The sequence below is a fragment of the Chiloscyllium plagiosum genome, chromosome 9 (assembly GCF_004010195.1).
Source record: "Chiloscyllium plagiosum isolate BGI_BamShark_2017 chromosome 9, ASM401019v2, whole genome shotgun sequence".
In the NCBI taxonomy this organism is placed as follows: Eukaryota; Metazoa; Chordata; class Chondrichthyes; order Orectolobiformes; family Hemiscylliidae; genus Chiloscyllium; species Chiloscyllium plagiosum.
Window position 1 is genome coordinate 2,968,162 of NC_057718.1, and position 19,513 is coordinate 2,987,674.

A 19,513-nucleotide genomic window follows, 5' to 3' on the forward strand; every position below is an offset into this window, starting at 1 on the left:
TCTAGGTGACATCCTCAGTGCTTGGGGGCCTCCTGTGAAGCGCTTCTGTGATGTTTCGTCCGGCATTTGTAGTGGTTTGAATCTGCCGCTTCCGGTTGTCGATAAGCACATCGACTGGACCCAATATACCGACCATTGCAACGGACAGCTGGAACTGACAACCGGAAGCGGCAGATTCAAACCACTACAAATGCCGGAGGAAAGATCACAGAAGCGCTTCACAGGAGGCTCCCAAGCACTGAGGATGTCACCTAGACAGGGGATGAAACGTCTGCAACACAAATTCTCAGCTCGGCGAACAGAACCACAACAATATAACCAATAAATTATTTGATTATCTTTGCATGATTGAGAAGGCAGAGAGGATAAAGGGTCAGTGATAACAGTAAAGCATAGGAAGCCAGTATTGAATTGAACTGAATTATCTTTATTGTCATTGTCTTTATTGTCACCACTCTCTCCGTGAAGACATTTCTCCTCAAGGACTTTGAGATGGACAAACAGTGCTAGCCCTGCTAGTGATGGCCATGTCCCAAGAATAAATGTAACAAAACTGTACAGAGACTGGAGAATGTTAAATATAACACTGAGAACAAATGAGATAGAGAAGCAGAAAGACAGAGAAGATAAAGAGTTTGAGGAACTGGTGCAAGAAAAGAAATAGTTTATTCTATCAGTTAAACAAGAGAAGGTAACTTCTGTTTTCATGTCAACTCTCTGCTTTCTCTTTAGCAGAGGAATTTAACATATTCTCTCTAATAAATTCATGTGGAAGTGGTTACTGTATCAGATTATTGTAAGCTGAGCAGGATTTACCCATTACAGTCAATCGGGTGCCATTCCTACTGATAGCTCTCCATTCTTTACAGTAATAGACCCCAGCATCCATTGGGCTGCTCATTTGCGATGGTCAGAATGAAGCTGTTATTGGAGGGTCTGTGAAGACTGAAATTACTCAATAAGTTTGGGCTCCATTGTGTGATGTTCCTCATGTCATGTGTTAAGCCCACTCCGTGTTAGTCCCTGGTTGTTCCCGGTGCCAGTGAACATCGGTGTATATCATTTGCGGCATTCCTCATGGTACACTGCCACCAGGTAGTGTGGCCCTTGGTGGCATGTTCCAGTCTCAGAGACTGCAGAAGGACTGGGACAGCTACACCTTTAAGAGAAAAAGTTTGAATGGATTAAAATTAGTCTGAACTTCCTGAAGAACTCCAAGTTAGGGTTATAAAGAAAGGGCAGATTGTAAGAATGAATTAGTGTGGTTAATTATTTCAATAAAGCAAAACATTTTCAAAGTGAAACAAAAATCAAAATTGCTGGAAAAGCTCAGCAGGTCTGGCAGCATCTGTGAAGAGAAATCAGAGTTAAATGTTCGAGTCTGGTGACCTTTCTCAGAACCTAAGGTTAGATGGATGTCAATTCAAGCCTCCGTGCACTGACTTGAGCACAGATTTTGGGCTGACCCTCCAGGGCAGTACTAAGGGAGTGCTGCCCTCTAAATCATGATTTGGAGATTCCGGTGTTGGACTGTGGTGTATAAAGTTAAAAATCACACAACACCTGGTTATAGTCCAACATGGGCAAAGGAAGTACTGCAGATGCTGGAGATTAGAACCAAGAGTGTGGTGCTGGAAAAGCACAGCAGATCAGGCAGCGTCCGAGGAGCAGGAAAATCAATGTGAGCTGCCCTATGTGAGACTCTCTGTGCCACAATGGTCAGACAGATTCTAATCTAAAAAGTGGATTTACAGAATCTTACATGGATTCATGCAGTTTTTGAGAAAAGTAAAATGTAATTCTGCAAGTACGAATTCAACCCACAAACCTAAATATGTATGTATGCTTGAAGACAGGGGTATGTGTGGAGCACGGGGTGATGGTTAATGAGTATCTATGAGAGAGTATGCGTATGTGTGTAAGTGTGAGTGTAAAGGGGTATAAGTCTGTGAGAGGGTGCGTGTGTGAGCGTGGGACTGTATGTATGGTGCAATGTGGTCACCTGTTGTGTGACATGAACCCAAAGTTCCGGTTGAGGCCATCCCCATGGGTATCGAACTTGGCTATCAGCCTCTGCTCAGCCACTTTTCGTTGTTGCCTGTCCCAAAGTCGACCTTGGAGGATAGTCACCCAAAGGTCCTGGACCGCTGAAGTGTGGGAGGGAACACTCCTGTCTGTGGATTGTTGTGCAGTGTTCATTCATCCGTTGCTGTAGACTCTGCTTGGACTTGCCAATGTACCATGTCTCAGGGCATTCTTGCCTGCAGCGTACGAGATAAACAACATTGGCTGAATCACATAAGTAACTGCCACATAGGTAGTAAGGAAGTAAGGAAGGAAGTAAGCAGATAGGTAGGAAGGAAGATTGAAAAGAAAATTGAGTTTCCTCATTTCCCCTCTGCCCACCTTACCCCACTTCCAAACTTCTAGCTCAGCACCATCATCGTGACCTGTCCCACCTGTCAATCTTCTTTCTCACCTATCCGTTCCACCCTCCTCTATGACCTATCATCTTTACCTCTTCCTCCATCCACCTATTGCACTCCCAGCTACCTTCTCCCCAGCCCCACCCCGTCCTATTTATCTCTCCACCCCCGAGGTGTCCAGCCTTATTCCTGATGAAGGGCTCCTGCCCGAAATATCGATTTTCCTGCTCCTTGGATGCTGCCAGTCTTGCTGAGCATTTCCATCGCCACTCTAGTCTCCAGCATCTGCAGTATTCACTTTTGCAAAGGACTTGAAAGTGTTAACTCCCTGGACTACTGTCTGTGCCACAATGGTCAGACTGATTCTAATCTAAAAAGCAGATTTTCAGAATTTTACATGGATTCATGCAGTTTTTGAGCAAAGTAAAATGTAATTCTGCAAGTTCAAATTCACCCCACAAACTTATATGTGTGTGTGTGTGTGTGTGTGTGTAGTGCAATGGTATCAAACTTAGCTATCAGCCTCTGCTCGGCCACTTTTCACTGTTGCCTCTCCCAAAGTCAGCCTCTGAGAACAGTCACCCGAAGGTCCAAGGTTGAATGTCCCGGACTGCTGAATTGTTCTCCAACTGGGAGGGAACACTTCTGCCTGTTGATTGTTCTGCGGTGTCCATTCATCCATTGCCATAGCCTCTGCTTGGTCTCACCAATGTTCTATGCTTCAGGGCACTCTTGCCTGCAGCGTATGAGATAGACAACATTGGCTGAGTTCCATGAGTACCTGCCACGTACATGGTGGGAGTTGTCCCCATGCATAATGGTGGTATCAGTGTCGACATTCTGACACATCTTGCACCATGACAAGGTTGTATGGTATTGTCCTGAAAGCTGGGCAGTTTGCTACAAACAATGATCTATTTGAGGTTTGGTAGCTGTTAAAGGCAAACAGTGGAGGTGTGGGGAAGTTTTTAGCGAGCTGCTCATCCTCATTGATAATGTCTTGCAGGTCACAAAGAACATGGCATAGTTTTTCAGCTCCTGGGAAGTACTGGACAACAAAGGGTACCCTGCCGGTTGCAGCTCGTGTCTGTCTCCTGAGGAGGTCATTATGGTACCTCACTGTGGCACGTTGGAACTGGCGATCGATGAGTTGCGAACCGTACCTGATTCTTATGAGGGCATCCCGGAGTATTTCCAAGTGCCCGTCATGCTCCTCCTCATCTGAACAGATCCTGTGTATGTGTAGGGCTTGTCCTCAGGGGATGGCTGTTTTAACGTGTTTTGGGTGGAAGTTGGAGAAGTGTAGCATCATGAGGTTATCCATGGGTTTGCGGTAGAGTGTGGTGATGAGGTTTCCATCCTTGATAGAGATGCATGTGTCTAAGAATGAGACAGATAGTAGAAAGTAGTCCATTGTGAATTTGGTGGTGGGATGAAACTTGTTGATATCACTGTGTAGGTTTTTAGTGACTCCTCATCATGGGTCCAGAGGAAGAAAATGTCATCAATGTACCTGGTGTATAATGTTGGTTGGATGTCCTGTGTAAAGAAGAAGTCTTGTTCGAACCTGTGTATGAAAATGTTGGCATATTGGGGTGCAAATTTGGCCCCCATGGCTGTTTCATGTGTCTGAATGAAGAACTGGTTGTCAAAGGTGAAGACATTGTGATCGAGGATAAAGTGGATGAGTTGTAGGATGGTATTTGGAGATTGGCAGTTGTTGGTGTTGAGTACTGAGGCTGTTGCCATGATGCCATCATTGTGGGGGGTGCTGAAACATCCATTGTGATGAAGAATGTTCCCAGTTTGGCTGGTCTGTGGGTGCTGAGTTTCTGTAAGAAATCTGTAGTGTCACAACAGAAGCTGGGGACCCGTTCAATGAGTTTCAAGATTCTTTTGACATAGGCAGACAGAGAGCAGCCTCACATAGGACAGTTCATACCTTTATTGGCATGATCTGGGCCGACATGACTCTCCATGAGTCCTGCCCCCTCCTCTGCCTCTTAACTGCTCCAAACTTTCTTCCTCTTTAGAATCTTATCCAAAAGTTCCTCCCCTCTCCCTTAAATGAAGTGCAACAAGACCCTTTCACTCTGCAGCAAGGAACAGTCAAGAACAGCTCACTCGAACAGACTCATCCCGTCTTCTTCTTCACATTCACCCAGATTCAAGCTTCCTCACCAACAACCACCCCATGTCCATACATTCTCAGACCCTGAGATTACTGGGCACTGACCCACCCAGACCCTGAGATGACTGGGCACTCAGACCCTCCCAGACCCTGAGATTACTGGACAGTCAGACAGTGCAGCAGCTCAGCATGGGGGTGGTAGGTGCAGGAGGCAGTGCAGTCTCACTGAGATTATTTGGAGCACATTGTCCTCCACCAACCTCCAGATATATCGGATCATCCTTCATCATTTCCGCCACCTCCAAACGGACCCCACCACCAAGGATATATTTCCCTCCCCACCCCTATCAGCATTCCAGAAAGACCACGACTCCGTTGTCAGATCCACACCCCCCACCAACCCAACCTCCACTCCCGGCACCTTCCTCTGCAACCGCAAAAAATGCAAACTTGCACCCACACCTCCCCCCCTCACTTCCCTACAAGGTGCCAAGAGATCCTTCAATTTCTGCCACAAATTCACCTGCACCTCCACACACATCATTTACTGCATCCGCTGCACCCGATGTGGCCTCCTATACATTGGGGAGACAGGCCGCCTACTTGCGGAACGTTTCAGAGAACACCTCTGGGATACCTGCACCAACCAACCCAACCGCCCAGTGGCTGAACACTTTAATTCCCCCTCCCATTCCGCCAAGGACATGCAGGTCCTTGGCCTCCTCCATCTCCAGGAGGAAAAGAGACTCATCTTCCGCCTAGGTACCCTCCAACCACAAGAGATGAATGCAGATTTCTCCAGCTTCCTCATTTCCCCTCCCCCCACCTTTTCTCAGTCCCAACCCTCAGACTCAGCACTGCCTTCTTGACCTGCAATCTTCTTCCCGACCTCTCCACCCCCACCCACTCTCTGGCCTATCACCCTCACCTTAACCTCCTTCCACCTATCGCATTCCCAATGCCCCTCCCCCAAGTCCCTCCTCCCTACCTTTTATCTTAGCCTGCTTGGGACACCCTCCTCATTCCTGAAGAAGGGCTTATGCCCGAAACGTCGATTCTCCTTCTCCTTTGATGCTGCCTGACCTGCTGTGCTTTTCCAGCAACACATTTTTAAGCTCTGATCCCCAGCATCTGCAGTCCTCACTTTCTCCATCAGGGGAACAGCTTGAATTGCAAGTTCCCTCCAGGTCCCAGCCCATCCTGCCTTCCTTCCTCAGCACTGGCTGTGGATTCCCCAGTTAGCAGCCAGCTCTGGGTCAATGGACAGCTCCAGGCAGAGTTGAGCTTCACCAGGATGAGGCAAGTCATGCCTTAAATTGGAGACATTCATCAAATTGTTGGGAAAAAATAATGATTGACAGTTTGACCATTAAAGTTGGAACATCCCCAGAATGTTGCCTGGGTCTCTGGTTTAATCGTCTCATGAGAATTCCACTCAGACATTGCTGCCACTCAGTGTGATTGGCTCAGTGACTGTTTTCCTTAATATTTTAATCTTACCTGGTCATGTGCTTGGGTTCATCCATAAGACATAGGAGCAAAGATTCTGCCATTCAACCCATCAAGTCTGGCTGATAAGTTGCTCAACCCCATTCTCCTGATTTCTCCCTGTAACCCTTGATACTCAAGAAACTATCTACCTCAGTCTTAAATATATTCAATAAGCTGGCCTCCACAGCTCTTTGCGGAAATGAATTCCATAGATTCACCATTCTCCAGCTGAAGAAGTTTCTCCTTATCTTTGTTCTAAAAACTCTTCCCTTTACTCTAACGCTGTCCTAGTCTCTCCTACAAATGGAAACATCTGGTTGGCATGAAGGACCAGTCTCTATGCTGTCTGACTCAAAGACACTAAAAGGTATCTTGAATGGTATATGATTAGATTAGATTAGATTAGATTACTTTACAGTGTGGAAACAGGCCCTTCGGCCCAACAAGTCCACACCGACCCGCCGAAGCGCAAACCACCCATACCCCTACATTTACCCCTTACCTAACACTACGGACAATTTAGCATGGCCAATTCACCTGACCTGCACATCTTTGGAACTGTGGGAGGAAACCGGAGCACCCGGAGGAAACCCACGCAGACACGGGGAGAATGTGCAGACTCCACACAGTCAGTCGCCTGAGGCGGGAACTGAACCCGGGTCTCTGGCGCTGTGAGGCAGCAGTGCTAACCACTGTGCCACCGTGCCGCCCACTAATAGGAAGCATTTAGAGGGATATGGGCCAAATGCTGGCAAATGAGATGAGATTAATTTAGGACATCCAGCTGGCATGGACAAGTTGGACCGATGAGTCTGTTTCCATGCTGTATGGCTCTATGATTCTATATGACAACCAGAAGCTGCAGCTGAATACAATTTCTGCATATGTCATCTCCATGGAGACTGTAGGTGTCCCTGAGTTTCCACAATTCCACTGGGATGGATTCTCCTGCCATTGTTAACCTTATCAACTACAGAGAATCATCCAAGAACTGATCACACACCCTTACCCATTCATTACCAAGCTCAGGTCACTCACTCCTGCTCTCTATTCCCAGCAGGCTACACCTACAAAAGGTAAGTTGCTTGTAATTTCAAAATCTTACCACTCTCAGGCTCATGATAAACTCAGTCTGCAAACATGCTTCCTGAGCAGCCAAGACTATATCATCTCACAGTCATGTTGATTGAGCTGACTTCTTCCAGAACCTTCCTTGGTTGCTTCTCACCAGCCCTTCTGTAGTCAATGTTCCAATGCCACAAGATCTGAACATTCTCTATGCTTGGGCAGACAATAACATTCACACCACACAAATTCCAGGCAATGACTATCTCCAATAAGAGACAATCTAACCACTACCCTTTGCATTCAATTGCATTACCATCACTGAATCTCCCATTACCAATATCCTTGGAGTTTCCATTGACCAGAAACTCAACTGGACTCACCAACATAAACTCAGTGGTTACACGAGCAGGTCAGAGGCTAGGAGTACTGCAGTGAATATATTACTTCATGACTCCTTGTAGGGAAGTGAGGGGGGAGGTTGTGAAAAACAACAAATGTGTAAATCTTTATTTGTGTTCCACCACCAGGAAGAAAGAAAACACTCAAGGGACCAGTGACAAGCAGTATCCTTCTCAGAGGGCAATGCTGCATGATCAAACAGTGAAGGGAGGGCAGGGATTAAAACAGACACACAGTTTAATAATCAGATAATTATAATTTTATTCAGCAATTGGTTATATCAGTAAAATCAACCCAATGTAAAATATCTACTGAACAGACACTTAAAAAAAATTCAACAAAAACAGAAACAGGAAGAAAACACACCCAAACCAGGGGCAGGGCAGCAACTGTTGTTCTTTATTGCTGATGATGTCATTTGCCAGTCTCTATCTGCAACATTAGATAGGTATCTTTGATCAGAATGTAAAAGCTGATATTTGGATTGGCTCAAGCCAGATTAAACAACAATATCTTGTTGTTGTAGCGTGCCTTTAACACAGGAAATCTTTTCTCACATGGAGTCATGTAAGAAGATATTGGTCTGGTAACATTCCAGGAGAAAGTGAGGACTGCAGATGCTGGAGATCAGAGCTGAAAATGTGTTGCTGGAAATGTGTTCCTGAAGAAGGGCTTATGCCCGAAACGTCGATTCTCCTGTTCCTTGGATGCTGCCTGACCTGGTAACATTCCAAAATGGCAGCTTGTGACTGTAACTCTGTCTTAAAGATACAAGCTCTAGAAATCAGGAAGAAGCAGCTTGCATTAGTAATGTCCCGCATGAGGTTATCAATCATCCTGGAAACCCATCTGAAATTCTCAGATGTCTTCCAGTGAAGGAACCCTGGTCACCCTGATGTGGTCTGGCCTGGATGGGAGGACACACCCACAGTCAATGGCTCACTCTGCATGCTCCTCCTAACTGGATGACCAAGACACACAAGTGTAGCAAGAAATAAAATAAGAATCAAACTGCATTGGGCACTCAAGTTCAACCTAATCTTTCCTATACTGTCAGCTTTTTTCTTTCATTCTCAAACCAACAGTTATTCTCTTGTTGAATTATATACCTCTTCTGACATCCTTCATTTTTGAATAGATATATTTGTTGAGATTTCTGAAATATCTCCTGAAATGTGTTACAGTGCATCTCCAATGCCTGACCTTTTCAAACTGTTTCCATCATCCAATCTTGCTAATCACATTGCTATACCCTTGTAATTGCCTTGAATTTATTGTCAGCTCCTGTTGCTTGTTTTGATCTCAGTTAATGCTCTTCCTGGTCAAGTCTTTTTTAATCAGTTTTATTTTGTGATGTTTATTTAACATGTTAGTCTTTTACTGAAATTACAGTCCACAGTGCTGCAGATTTACCTTTAAGAATAAAATAGAAGCACATCAATGAAATAAAAATTAAGAAAACAGCCGCACTGTTGAAATAAAACACAATTTGAATGATTCTGAAAACAAGATTCCAACTACTCTTGAACACTATCACTTTAGATTGATCAACATTCAGAGACAGGTATCTTCCTATTCAAATCTTTTGTCTTCACTGCTCCTTTTGTTCTGGTTCTTTGAGACATGAGATTTTTCTTTCTTGACTGTTCATACAACTGAGAGCTTAGACTTTCTCAGCTTTGAATAACCAATGGTGGTTTCTCAACATTGTGAGTTGTATTTCCACTGTTGCTTTCTTCTGATAGTGGGGAATTATACTGGAATCATTGGCTTTGTAAGTGTGTATTTATGGCAGTTGTGTCCAGAGACAGTCTATTGATCTGGTTTTTCAATCAGCACTAATTCAGGAGTCACCAGTGTAACAATAACCCTGTGACTGGCTGATAGCCAAACTGACGGACATGCCATGGCATCTCACACACACTCAGCTGATAAATAGACAATTGAAAGAACATTTTAATCTCAGACAGGAGCCTATAAGGAACTAGACATGAAGGAACTGAGGCCAATGCTGACTCTCACTGTAGCTTGTAATACATCGCAAAGCTTACACTGAGTAGCATCTGGTTTGAAAACTATGCCAACTACACAATGGGCATGTCCTATATCAGCTGGAAGCCAATCCAATTCAGCATTCATGCAGTTCAGAAACATTGTGTGTTGGGAAACAAGGTGTAAATATTCACAGTTTTCACTCTCCAATTTCTCTATACAATCTATTTCCTGTCTCTCTGTCCCTCTGATCCATTGTGCTTGGTTCTGTCTGCTGCTAGTGAGGGAGGCTCCTCAGCATTCTGAATCAGAAAATGTTTCCATTTCAGGCAATCAGTGCCTATCACACAGCAGAACCATAGAGTATTCCCTGGAAGGAGAGAAGGACAAACCATATTTCAAAATAAACCATTCATTCACTCAAAGGAAACTGTATCTGAATATAGAGAGCAAAGCTCTCAGGCTTAATTTCAGAAAGATATCTTGTAGAAAGTTTGTCTTTTTAAGGTACATTAGTCACTTCAATATTTGTTAATGCCTATTCAACAAAGTTAGACATGAGAGTAGAGTCAGTGCATGCCAGGTAACTTCAGGTTAAATCAGACAGTTCTTGGTGTAATTAGTCAGGTGTCATATGGTTATTGACAGGGATGATTTCACAAAGCTAACACTTCCAGCTCCTGGACTTCACTAATGAATTCAGGACATTTCCTGCTAAAAGCAACCCTGAGGAGGCATGGAGCTCTAGCTCCTGAGGTGACCTCTGTACATGCTGATAAAAGCCAATCACTGGCCAGTATTTGATGGGCAAAGTTGGCTTGGTGTTTAAGATTGATCATCGGTGATGAGGAGGCTGTCTTACAGGAGAGCAGGTCTCCACACCCCTTTGTCTTGTTGGAGGTGATAGGTTCAAATCTCAATATGGCAGCTGAGGGAATTTAAATTCATTTACAGTTTAGACGGTGCTGGTCTCAGTAATGTATATTGTAAAATTCTAGGGTGTCAGTTGGCTGGACAGTTGGTTTCTGATGGAGAAAGTGAGGTCTGCAGATGCTGGAGATCAGAGATGGAAATGTGTTGCTGGAAAAGCGCAGCAGGTCAGGCAGCATCTAGGGAACAGGAGAATCGACGTTTCGGGCATTAGCCCTTCTTCAGGAATCCTGATTCCTGAAGAAGGGCTAATGCCCGAAACGTCGATTCTCCTGTTCCCTAGATGCTGCCTGACCTGCTGCGCTTTTCCAGCAACACATTTCCATCTCAGTTGGTTTCTGATGCAGATTAACACGAACAGCATGAGTTTAGTTACTGCACTGGCTGAGGTTACCGTGAAGGACACACCTTCTCAACCTTTCCCCTCTAAAGTTAAACCCCCACCAGTTGTATCTCTCTAATGAGAGAGCAGCCGATGGTGACTGCATGCTTAGTTGATGAAACTACCAGATTATCACAAAAACCCATCAAGTTACAATTGGTTACAATTACTATCTTGGTCCCAATCAGTGAGTTGGTTTGAAATACCATGATCAATGAAATAATTACCGCATATGTTGCGTTGGAATCTGCTTGAAGTTCACTGGATTCCTGAATGCCCTTTCGTGAAGGAAATTTGCTGCCCTGAATTGATCTGGCTGAAAGGTGACTCCAGACCCACAGCAATGTGATTGCCTCTTTACTGTCCTCTGAAATGGTCAAGTGAAACCCTCAGTTCAAAATTAAAGAGTGATGGACAACAAATGGCAGCCCAAGAGGAGAGGGGAATATTCACTGCTGATTCTGCATCCTCACTGGGTACAATGATTGGCTGAGGAGTTTGGGTATGTTGTGTTACCATGAGATGGCAACAGAAACTGTTATTGTCAATCATTTGATAATGAGGTTTCTGCTCATAATAGCTTGGGGGTGGGGAGGTGGTGGTGGGGGGTCTTAATTTTCCTGATATTTCACATGTCCAGCACTGTAACACCCTAAGGTAGAGGAACATAATTGGGTCATTCGGCCCATTGAGTCTGCTCTGCCATTCGATCATGGCTGATATGTTTCTCAACCTGATTCTCCTGCCTCTCCTTGTAACTATTGATCCTGTTACCAATCAAGAACCTATTTATCTCTATCTTTAATATACTCAATGACTTGGTTTCTACAGCGCTCTGCAGCAATGGGTTCCATACATTTATTGAGGAGAAAGTGAGGTCTGCAGATGCTGGAGATCAGAGCCGGAGATGTGTTGCTGGAAAAGCGCAGCAGGTCAGGCAGCATCCAGGGAACAGGAGAATCGACGTTTCGGGCATAAGCCCTTCTTCAGGAATGAGGAAAGTTTGTCCAGCAGGCTAAGATAAAAGGTAGGGAGGAGGGACTTGGGGGAGGGGCGTCGGAAATGTGATAGGTGGAAAGAGGTCAAGGTGAGGGTGATAGGCGAGACTGGGGTGCGGGGGGAGAGGTGGGGAAGAAGATTGCAGGTTAGGAAGGCGGTGCTGAGTTCGATGGATTTGACTGAGACACCTTGACCTCTTTCCACCTATCACATTTCCGACGCCCCTCCCCCAAGTCCCTCCTCCCTACCTTTTATCTTAGCCTGCTGGACAAACTTTCCTCATTCCTGAAGAAGGGCTTATGCCCGAAACGTCGATTCTCCTGTTCCCTGGATGCTGCCTGACCTGCTGCGCTTTTCCAGCAACACATCTCCGGCTCCATACATTTATTGCCCTCTCAATAATAACTCCAAACAACTTCGCTCCAGTTATTCAGCAAGTGACTATCCTTTTGAAATTAGTGGGTCTCTTTAGAGTAACGTTGTTCAATAATTAAATGCCTAATGTGGGATATTGAAGCCATTTTCCATGGAAAACTAAGGAATTCACAGCTTGAAATGAGTTTCAGTCTGATCATACAGAGCTCAGACATTGCAATTCGGAGAAAGTCATTTTTTCAAGTGAAAGGTTACATTTCATATTGGATGCAATGTATGATGCACAAACAGCCATTCGCCCCCACCAACACATGCTGGTCTGGAAGCTGCATTCAAAACTCCTGCCAGGTTTTCTTATCAAAATAATTTTTCCAAGTCATCAACTTCACATTAAACAAACAGAAACCCTCTGCATTTCTCAGAGTACTGGCAGTAGATCATTGAAGTCCGTGACTCAGACATAAAAGTTTACTTTTAGCAGATAGTGTTTAACAGCAACGTACCTTTTGTTCACTGAATTAATAACGTGGATCAAAATTCTGAAATGAAAGGTCAATGCAATAGATTAACATTTCACTTTGGTAGAGGAGTTAGATTTGATGAAGCACTGTATTGTTTTAGTCATTACATTGGTTACAATTACTATCTTGGTCCCAATCAGTGAGTTGGTTTGAAATACCATGATCAATGAAATAATTACCGCATATGTTGCGTTGGATTCTGCTTGAAGTTCACTGGATTCCTGTAATTTAAGAATAAGTGGTTGGAATTAGATGATGGATACTTGTAAGATTCAGAGTCCTGCTGTGCATGAAGGGAGCCCAAATGATTGCGCTGATAATGACTGTGGTGTAACAAGGATGAAGGTGTTAATAAGACCATAAGGAAAGAATAACATAAGGAAACAAGAACATAAGATACAAGAGCAGAAGTAGGCCATTCAGCCCATTGAGATATGCAGAAGTATGAGAGGTATAGGTAGCATAGATCATGAAAATCATCCCCGTGGCAGAGGTGTTTACAGTTCCAGAGATCATAGGTTTAAAGAGAGGAGTAAGTGATTTAGAGGAGATCAGAGGAAATATTTTTTCCCCCAGAGGATGGTAGAAATGTGGAAGGTGCTGCCTGAGAGGGTGCTGCAGGCACAACATTGATGAAGCTTCTGGATGAGCACTTCAAATTCAGGGCACAGTTGACTATGGACCAAGTGCAGGTAAATGGGATTAGTGTATTTTGTTTGTTGTTTTGTTAGTGGGCCAATGAGCCTGTATCTATGCTGTACAATGCTATGTCTCTCTGAGTCTGCTCCACCATTCAATGAGATTATGGCTGATCTGATCATACTCAGTCCGCTTTCCTATCTTTTCCCCAGAAACCTTGATTCCATCCCTGATTAAAAATCTACCTAACTCAGCCTTAAATATATGATGGTAGATTACTCTAACATTGGTCACAAGCTAGCTTGACTCTGAAAGTAGAACAGAAGAACTGCACAAGAGAGCTGCTATTAGTATGATGCACATTTGAATGTCCAAAATGTGTTGACAAACCTTGTGTAAAGCAGTTACTCTTAGATATGGAAAAATATGGAGCAGTAATGTGCAACTTCAACAGGACAGTACTGATACACAATGACCAATTAGGCTTGACTATAAAACCATAAGATATAGGAGCAGAATTAGGCCATTCAGCCCATCAAGTCTGTTCTACCTTTCGATTGTGATTGCTATGTTTCTAAACCCCATTTTTTTCCCCTGTAATCTTTGATTCAACAGCCTGTCTATCTCTATCTTAAATACATTTAGTGACTTAGCCTCCATAGCCTTCTGCAACAATAAGTTCCATCGATTCACCACCCTCTGGGTGAAAAAATTACTCTTCATCTCAGTTCTAAAAAGTCGTCTTTTCACTCTGAAGCTGTGCCCTTAGGTCTTACTCTCCCCTAGTGGAGGAAACATATTCTCCACGTCCACTCTCCCAGGCCTCTCTGCATTCTGTAAATTTTAATCAGATCCTTCCTCATCCTTCTAAACTCCATCGAGTACACACTCAGAATCTTCAACTGCTTCTCATATGAGAATCCTTTCATCCCCAGGATCATCCCCAGCAAACCTCCTCTGGAGCACCTCCCAGGCCAGAACATCCTTCCTTTGAAATGGCATCCAACACTGCTTACAATATTCCACATGTGGTTTGACCGGAGCCTTATATAACCTGAACAGTACATTTCTGTTCTTGTATTCTAGCTCTCTTGAAATGGGAGCTCACATTGCATTTGCCTTCCTTGCTGCCAACTGTTCAGAGAATTCTTAACTAGGCCTCCCATATTCCTTTGTCCTTTGGATTTCCAAAGTTTTTTTCCCGATTTACAAATATTCCTCCTCCCAAAATGCTTAATCTCACTCTTTCATAAATTATATTCCATTTTACATGTCTTTTCCCATTCTTCCAGCCTGTCCAAGTCATTCTACAGCCTCCTGCCTCCTTAACACTACCTGTCCTTCCACGTATTTTTGTGTTATTTGCAAGCTGAACAACAATCCCCTTAGGTCCTTTGTCCAGATTGTTAATATATAACTTGAATAGCGAGCAGGTCAGGCAGCATCCAAGGAGCAGGAGAATCGACGTTTTGGGCATGTGCCCTTCTTCAGGAATCTTCAGATTCCTGAAGAAGGGCTCATGCCCGAAACGTCGATTCCCCTGCTTCTTGGATGCTGCCTGACCGGCTGCGCTTTTCCAGCAACACATTTTCAGCTCTGATCGCCAGCATCTGCAGTCCTCACTTTCTCATATAACTTGAATAATTGTGGTTCCAACACTGACCCCTGTGGAACTCCACTAGTCCCTGACTACCATGCTGAAAAAGTCCTCTTTGTTCCCATTCTCTGCCTTCTGCCAGTCGGTGAATCCTCTATCCAACCCTGAACACTGTGGGTTCTTACTCTATTCAGCAGCCTCCTTTATGCCATCTTGTCAAAGGCCTTCTGGAAATCCAAATAAATCATGTCCACAGGGTCTCCATTGTCCAACTTGCTCACTACCTCCCCAAACAATTCGAACAGATTTGTCAGGCATGACCTCCCCCTTGGTGAAGCTGTGCTGACTCTGTCCTATTTTACTGTGCACTCCCATGATTCCATGGGAAAAAGAAACATAGTGCCATGAAGAAAGCTGTATCAACAAAAATCAATCACCTTTTTATTGGGATGATGGTTAATCTGACTGTAATTTGCATAGATTTCTTCATCAGTATCGCATTTCATGACTTCCTGTTGCTGTTTTTCAACTTCTCTGTCACGCCTGCATTTTCCTGGAACTGCTTCAGTCCTCTGCATTCGGCTATTGCTGCCACATTTTGCCTCAAAGCTGTAGTATGTTGGGTTTGGGTTTGAAATGACTGTGATTCCATCATTTGGGGAGTTACAGGCAACTTGTTGGGTTGTTCTTGATTTCTTAGGCTTCTCGAGAACCTTCAAAAAAACGAAATCAGGAAGGTTACTTTGAGTAGCATAATACTTGATACTTTAATCTCCCTCTCATTGAATCTCAGGTGTTGGACTTGCAGAAGACATTCAAGAAGGTACCTCACAAAAGGTTAAGTTATAAGATAAGAGTTCACCACATTGGAAGTAGTACAATGGCGTGTATAGAGAATTGGCAAACAGGCATTGAATGGTGAGCGAATATAAAGGGGAGATCTGTGCCCATTGATTTCCACAGGGGTCAGTGCTGGGGGACTGTAATTGTTTACAATCTGTATTAGTGTCTGGGAGGAAGGAAGCAAATGTACTGTAGCCAAATTTGCAGACGACACTAAAACATTTGGGAAGGTAGATCATGAGAAGGACACAAATAGTTTGCAGAGAGGAACAGAAGTTTGAACAAATGCTTCACCAAGTTTAAGATTAATTTCTTCCCTGCCATTATTACTCAGCTGAATGGAACCTTTAACTTCAAATAATGTTGATCTTGTTTTGTGCACCTCATGTGCAGCCGTAACCTTGTATGTCTCGCTCTGCCTAAGCACCCTATGACTTGAATGCCCTTGTTTGGTATGATATACTTGGACTGCTCGCAAAACAAAGCTTATTTTACTGTATTTATGTACATGAGGCTAAAATAAATCAAATAAAATAAAGGTTAATAAATTGGGCCTTCAGTGTGATTTGGACAAGCTAAGAAAATGGGCAAATACATGACAGACACAGTTTAAATGTAGATCCAAGTGAGGTCGTCTCCTTTGGTAGCAAAAACAGGAAGACAGATTATTATTAGAATGGTGGCAGATTGGGAAAGAGGAAGGTGCAATGTGACCTGAGGGTCCTGGTGAACCAGACACTGAAAGAAAGCATGTAGGAGCAGCAGGCGGTGAAGAAGGTAACTGGGATGTTGAGAGGATTTGAATACAGGAACAGGGGTGTTTTGCTGCAATTGTACAGAGCCCTGGTAAGACCAGACCTGGAATACTGAGTGCAGTTTTGGTGTCCTTATCTGAAGAAGGATGTTGTGGCTAAGGATGGAGTGCAGGAAAGGTTTACCAGACTGATTCCTGGAGTGACAGTTCTGATGTAGAAGGAGCTACTGAATCGGTTAGGATTATATTCACTGGAGTTCAGAAGAATGATGGGGTAATCTCATAGAAATCTATAAAATCCCCAGGACTACACATGAAGGATGTTCCTGATGACAGAATCTAGAACCAGGGGTCATAGTTTAAGAATCAACAGTGGGCCATTTAGGACAGAGAGGAAGAGAAATGTCTTCATTCAGAGATTGGAGAGCCTATGGAATTCTCTGCCACAAAAAATGATTCAGGCCAAAGCATTGTATATTTTCAAAAAGAAGTTAGATATAGTTCTTAGGGCTAAAGGGACCAAAGGGTATGGGGAGAAAATGGGATCGGGGACTGAGTCGGATGATCAGCCATGGTTATACTGAATGGCCTACCCCTACTACTAACTTCAAGGTTTCTATATCAGGCAAGTTTCACAGGGCAGGGTCTGTATGAGTGCTGGGGCTTCAGTCAAGGAAATGAGCTTGGAAGGAGAGCCACTTCTGGAGCAGCTGACTCCTTATTGAGGGAAGGTTTTGTTTTGAAACTTGTCCTTTTTGGTGATGGGCTGCAGTAGCCCCTCTGAGAGATTTCATGCTTCCTGCTTTACTCAACCCCAATCAATTTCCCTGAAGCTGTCTCTTCTTCGTGGTACACAAGACCAAAGGCCCTTTCCCACAGGGTGGGGGGGAGGGGGGAGGGGGGGTGTTCCTGTGAATTAGTTCTTGTGAACTTGAGATAGCATTGGGCATTGTTTTATTTTAGGGAGATCAATAAAAACACAGCACAAGTCTTTTCAGCCAGGCATTTTGCGAATGCCACACTTTTTGATGGTAGGCAATACTCCCCATCCCGTGCCCTGGGTCACGTTGTGGTTGTATTTTGGATAATGTTTGGAGTAGCTGCTGCTCAGTTGTCTGAAAGGAAGGAGTTCTCAGCTCAGCTCTCAGGAAAAATCTTTCATTGTGAAACTTGATTGTTCTCTTGGAGAGTGACTGGAGGAGTTCTCAATACCTGTACTGCCTTTCCTCAGCAAGCTGGGAGTTACAAAGATCCCATAAATAATTGCCTCGATTTGGAGACAGCCACCCACACAAACCAAAAGGCCAGAGCACTTTAGAGGGGGAAGGTGATGGCCTTGTGTTATATCACTAGACCATTAATTCAAAAACCAAGTAATGTTCTGGGGACCTGAGTTCAAATCCTCTTCATGACAGCTGGGGGTGTTTGGATTCAATACAAATCAGAAATGAAATGATTTTTGGGGGAAGCCTATATGGTTCACTTAAGTCCTTTAGAGAAGGAAACTGCTAACTTTCCCTGGCCTGACATTCATTTGACTCCAGATGCACAGCTAATGTTACTCCCTGGACATTCAGGATTGTCAGCCTTGTCAGCAATTAGGAGATAGTGAGAACTGCAGATGCAAGAGAGTCAACGTGGATAAAGAGTGGAGCTGGAGAAAACACAGCAGGTCAGACAGAATCAGAAGAGGAGGGGAGTTAATTTTCAGGTTGTAACCCTGCAACAGGACTGATGAAAGGTTACAACTGGAAACATCCACTCCACTCTTCTTCTGATGCTGTCTGACCTGATGTGCTTTTTATCAGCTCAACTCTTTATCAGCCGTGTCAGCAATGCCCACATTCCATGGATAGATTTTTAAAAATTCCACACCCTCAACAATGAGCCATATTAGCCAGAAATGTTTGTTTTTTTTCTCAAGTGAACCTCTTCAGAGAGAGAGAGATGTTTATTTTGCTTTCCTTTCTTGGTGTGAATGGCTGTGTGTTTTGGGGCATTTACAGAGCTATATACACACATATATATTCCAGTATATAATGTCAGTCCTTCTGTAGGTGGCATTGTGATTTTAACACAATTAAAATAGTCTATATACTGCTTGGAACTCTGTGTTGTGGACAGGTCTCCTGGTTTATCATCAGAGATTATCTTCCCAACATTGTAAAACAAAGGCTACATGATGTTTGAATGTTTAAAATACTCCCCAACTCTGCTTATTCGATCAAAAACAGACACTGTTGGATAACCTCACAGGTGTGGCAGCATCTGTGGGAAGAAAGCAGAGTGAACATTTTGGGTCCAGTGAGCCTTTATGAGGGCAGTTTATCAGCTCTGATAAAGGGTCATTGGACCTGAAATATTAACTCTGTTCGTCTTTCCACAGCTGCTACCAGGTATGTGAGTTCCTCCAACAGTTTCTGGTTTTGTTTCAGATTTAAAGCAATCACATTTCTTGGTTTGATTACACACCTGCTCCATCCCACTTGATATCCCCAAGTCAGAAGTCATCCCACTTTTAGGTAAAAGTGCTAGAGCTCCATCGGGTGCATTTCCTGCTGCTGTCCATTTTCTCAGTGGCCTACACAGTGTGATGTTGTAGTTCAACACACCTCCAAACAGACCCCACCACCAAGGATATATTTCCCTCCCCTCCCCTATCAGCGTTCCGAAAAGACCACTCCCTCCCTGACTCCCTCGTCAGGTCCACACCCCCCACCAACCTAACCTCCACTCCCTGCACCTTCCCCTGCAATCGCAAGAAATGCAAAACCTGCACCCACACCTCCCCCCCTCACTTCCCTCCAAGGCCCCATGGAATCCTTCCATATCCATCACAAATTCACCTGCACCTCCACTCACATCATTTACTGCATCCGCTGCACCCGATGTGGCCTCCTCTACATTGGGGAGACAGGCCACCTACTTGCAGAACATTTCAGAGAACACCTCTGGGACACCCGTAC

At 44.1% G+C, this 19,513-nt stretch overlaps 2 protein-coding genes across 6 annotated transcripts in view; both read right to left on the reverse strand.

Moving 5' to 3' along the window:
- The window catches only part of LOC122552552 (immunoglobulin superfamily member 2-like), a 1,022,215-nt gene that overhangs the window by 285,178 nt on the left and 717,524 nt on the right, over positions 1–19,513 (reverse strand). The gene's annotated exons all lie outside the window — the stretch shown is intronic.
- The window catches only part of LOC122552556, a 23,608-nt gene continuing 11,846 nt past the window's right edge, over positions 7,752–19,513 (reverse strand). For 3 of the 5 annotated variants that reach the window (XM_043695260.1, XM_043695256.1, XM_043695259.1), the window contains 4 exons: positions 15,388–15,663; positions 12,894–12,935; positions 12,697–12,732; positions 7,752–8,292 (listed from right to left, as the gene is read on the reverse strand). In XM_043695260.1, coding sequence (XP_043551195.1) covers positions 12,712–12,732; positions 12,894–12,935; positions 15,388–15,663 — 339 coding nt within the window. In that variant the 3' untranslated portion in view covers positions 7,752–8,292; positions 12,697–12,711. Of the gene's footprint in view, positions 9,878–12,147; positions 12,162–12,696; positions 12,733–12,893; positions 12,936–15,387; positions 15,664–19,513 lie in introns of those variants that run through there. The other 2 variants (XM_043695257.1, XM_043695258.1) reach the window with 2 other exon arrangements.